Source organism: Perkinsus marinus, assembly GCF_000006405.1.
Source record: "Perkinsus marinus ATCC 50983 genomic scaffold scf_1104296941402, whole genome shotgun sequence".
Taxonomy (NCBI): domain Eukaryota; phylum Perkinsozoa; order Perkinsida; family Perkinsidae; genus Perkinsus; species Perkinsus marinus.
The window spans coordinates 6605-9815 of NW_003212560.1; the positions used below are offsets into that span (position 1 = coordinate 6605).

The following is a 3211-nucleotide window of genomic DNA, read 5'->3' on the forward strand; positions in this document are numbered from 1 at the left end:
GGCAGCAGTCTGCGTCCCCTCAGTAGGCGGTCTCCCTTGCTCTGTCAGTATGCCCAAGTTCAGACCAACAACGACGAGTACCTCAAGATAGCATTGACGTCTTGCGAGGCGCCTCAGAGGCATTGGCCAACATAGCTAGCCGTGCACGAGGATATCTCTACCGCATAGGGGACATATTACTAGCTGCTCAAGTCCTCACACATGTACCATGCATGGAGCCTGGGTGCACTCGGTCAATTCTAGGGTGTAGGTCGTCAAGGCGGGTGTTGCTGGAGCTAATAGCTCGGTGGAGGCCTCAACACATGCCATTTCTGAGCAGTTCAAGATAGACTTGGACACTACTCTATCGCATACCGAGGAAAGTGTGGACGACTCTGCGCGGTCCAACTGCTCAAGTGAGTGTATTGTTAAGGCAAGTCGAAATGGTTCTCCTACAGGTCCATCTATCCTCTATCGCTTGGCCATGGCCTTGCGGTATCTGTGGGTCGGTCGAGTACATGAGCTATTGGAATCCTCATTGCAGAGTGCCCTCTCGAAGGGCTTGTTGGACAGCCTCCTCGTGTGTGGCGGAGGAGAAGCTCACGCGGGCGTATTTGCGGACATTATCAAAAAGTATAATCCCAAAGCCTGGCCCGCGGCATCATCGGTTTTATAGGTACACTGAGTTGACCCATGGCGACATTCAGTCAATTGCTCTCATTTTCTGCCATGTGCCATTACTAGCCTCTTCTGCACACACAAGGGCCTTCGTTGACGGTATTGTTAACCAGTGAGAAATGCTTGGGTTTTTCTGGTCGGTAGAAGTATCATCAGGTACTTGTCCATGCTCAATCGATGGCAGCTGTGGTCTTTGCGATCCGAACTGGAGCAATATCGGCAGCTTAATTCCCCTACAGGGTATTCAGCGCCTCAGCAGATCATATGTTGTTACTATTGTGGAGGTAACCTCACAGGTAAGAGGTACAGCTCCCTACGTGTCTCGTAGAGTATTGCCTCAGGCCAACCCTCTAGAGGACAGCAGGGCATGTCCTCACTTATTATGGATAATACCCGAGATCCATTCACTTGGCGATGTCCTTATGCACGATGCCACAAACCAGTACCGAACTGCGCCCTTTGCTTAATGCCAATAACAATTGTGAATCAAGGTGCAAGGAAAAGGTGAGCGCGTCTCGGCTCTCGGTTGTCGCTTGATTATTCTGCTCTCACAGAAATGCCGCTCATCGGCTGCCATTGAACGAATGGGTAACGTGGTGCAGTACGTGTCATCACGGTGGTCATCTGAAGCACGTGACAGAGTGGTTCGCGCATCATGACGAGTGCCCAGTCGCTGGATGCGGTTGTTGTTGTAACTCTCTAGATGCACACGATTCTGATGTATAGTTCTTGTATACTGCTCAATATGGAAACCACAATTGGCGGTTGAGTGTTCTCAAGTGTACTCAATTAAATTGTAGAATAACCAACAGTAATACGTTTTAATGAGGCACGTTGTTCCTTTGATTTCTCGCCAACGCCTCAACGATCCACTTCAAAATTACTTCAACACAATGTCGATATGTTTCAACAACTGGCTTGGCACCCACGAGCAAACAACAAACATCATGGATAGGAGAGAATAGAAAACCCATTGCTCTAGACGATCCCTAGGTATGCTAAACATTTTCCGATCGTGATTATACCTTTCCGATCTTTCTGCCGCATTCAAGCTCGCTGGGCACGATGAGCGCGAGATATTTGGACACCGTCGCAAGCCCGCACAGGGACCTGAATTGGCAATAAGTTGGTAACGCCATCGCGCGGGGAATCAACATGAGCATAACGTAGGGACATGGACAGCACACCGGCCTCTGTCACTCACTTGCCCCTGCATTCTTGGATGGCCTCGACAGAGGCTACTCGGCCGTTATAAATAAAACGAACTTGGTCGTCGGAGTAGATCTCCATTACCAACATACTGCCAAATGGTGGCCAGCTCTTAGCGCATGCATTGCCAGAATCCATCCCTGAGGGACTCACACTCCATACAGCGCAGCATGTACTCCTACAGGTCAACTGCAGTGTGTCGGTGATGGCGTTGGCCGGTCCAGTATCATGACCAAGATAAACCGATAAACGCCTCCTAGTGACACTCAAATCCTCGAGCAAGTCCTGAGCACAAACACGTACAGAAAAACCAGCTCAAGACTTCTCCAAAAGCCTGATTTCACAGAACTCACTTGAATGAAGGGCCCATAGGCAAGCTTTCGAATCTTATCGGATGTACCATAACGATTGATGAACCAGAATCTGATGATAGCCTAGCAAAGGAACCCCAACGGTTGCGGCGTACAGCCCCTCCCTCTCAACATGCTTGAATAAGATACTACTCGGGCCTAGACCTCTAGGGACATCCTTGGGCTCACTAGGGACAGTTGAGCAAACGTGGGTAGACAGGCAGTCCTGAATGATCGGAAATGAGGAGAGTCGTCTAGCAGTGATCTACTCACGAAGAGCGAATCGTAGATATTGAGCATGTCCCGTGGATCATTGGTATTGAATGCCTCGCTGCGACCAGTGGTGGAGCCCAAGATCGTCCGTTCGGAGCTCGTACGCTCTGCACGTATCTTGGCTTCAGATGAATTGTGGAACTCATCAAGAGCATTCTTGAGACGAGGACACACCTGGGAAGCGGTGAGGGTGTGTGGCAAGGTTTCGAGGACCAGAAGCCGGAGTTCGGTAGTCTAGCCTCAGATAATTCTGAGTGATACTCACCGTAGCGCTGGGTGTCAAGGTGTCTTTCGACCTATCAGGGATGATGATATTGAGGGTCGACGGATCACCTGATGAGCGACCATCATGATCTGCTGATATTCGAGGATCTCACCCTCGACGATTTTCGGGAACAACCCCATGGCCAAAGCTTCAGCGCTCTGGTAGACTCGTGGGACATCAGTTGAGCGAAACATCACGTCGGGTTCCTTCGGGATCTGATGAACAGATAGGATCTCAAATAGGACCGATCGATGGGAATCGAAGGAGACGTGCCTCAGACAATTCCAGGGCGGTTCTATAAGCAGCGCCAAGCTGCTCCCCATTGGCGATATTCATTTTAACTCCGGAGTCGACGAGTTGGCCTGAGGGAGGCTGGATGACCAGAGGAGGACTATGGTGGTAGTAGTTCACCCAGGAGGCAGCCTTCACCTGGCAAGGCGCTCTTCTCGCCACGGAG

At 50.5% G+C, this 3211-nt stretch overlaps 2 protein-coding genes across 2 annotated transcripts in view; one reads left to right on the forward strand and one right to left on the reverse strand.

Moving 5' to 3' along the window:
* The window catches only part of Pmar_PMAR023882 (conserved hypothetical protein), a gene marked incomplete at both ends in the record, with an annotated part of 2558 nt that extends 1198 nt beyond the window's left edge, over positions 1 to 1360 (forward strand). Inside the window, 7 exons of the mRNA XM_002781827.1 lie at positions 251 to 395; positions 438 to 612; positions 656 to 769; positions 814 to 953; positions 999 to 1161; positions 1212 to 1245; positions 1298 to 1360. Coding sequence (XP_002781873.1) covers positions 251 to 395; positions 438 to 612; positions 656 to 769; positions 814 to 953; positions 999 to 1161; positions 1212 to 1245; positions 1298 to 1360 — 834 coding nt within the window. The remainder of the gene's footprint in view (positions 1 to 250; positions 396 to 437; positions 613 to 655; positions 770 to 813; positions 954 to 998; positions 1162 to 1211; positions 1246 to 1297) is intronic.
* Positions 1361 to 1857: 497 nt separating this feature from the next.
* On the reverse strand, positions 1858 to 2948 carry Pmar_PMAR023883 (hypothetical protein; the record flags this gene model as incomplete). Its single annotated transcript, XM_002781828.1, has 7 exons — positions 1858 to 2006; positions 2049 to 2151; positions 2220 to 2289; positions 2333 to 2442; positions 2490 to 2663; positions 2755 to 2822; positions 2867 to 2948. The coding sequence occupies 7 exons, from the start codon at positions 2946 to 2948 to the stop codon at positions 1858 to 1860; spliced, it is 756 nt and encodes a 251-aa protein (XP_002781874.1).
* Positions 2949 to 3211: the final 263 nt, after the last annotated feature.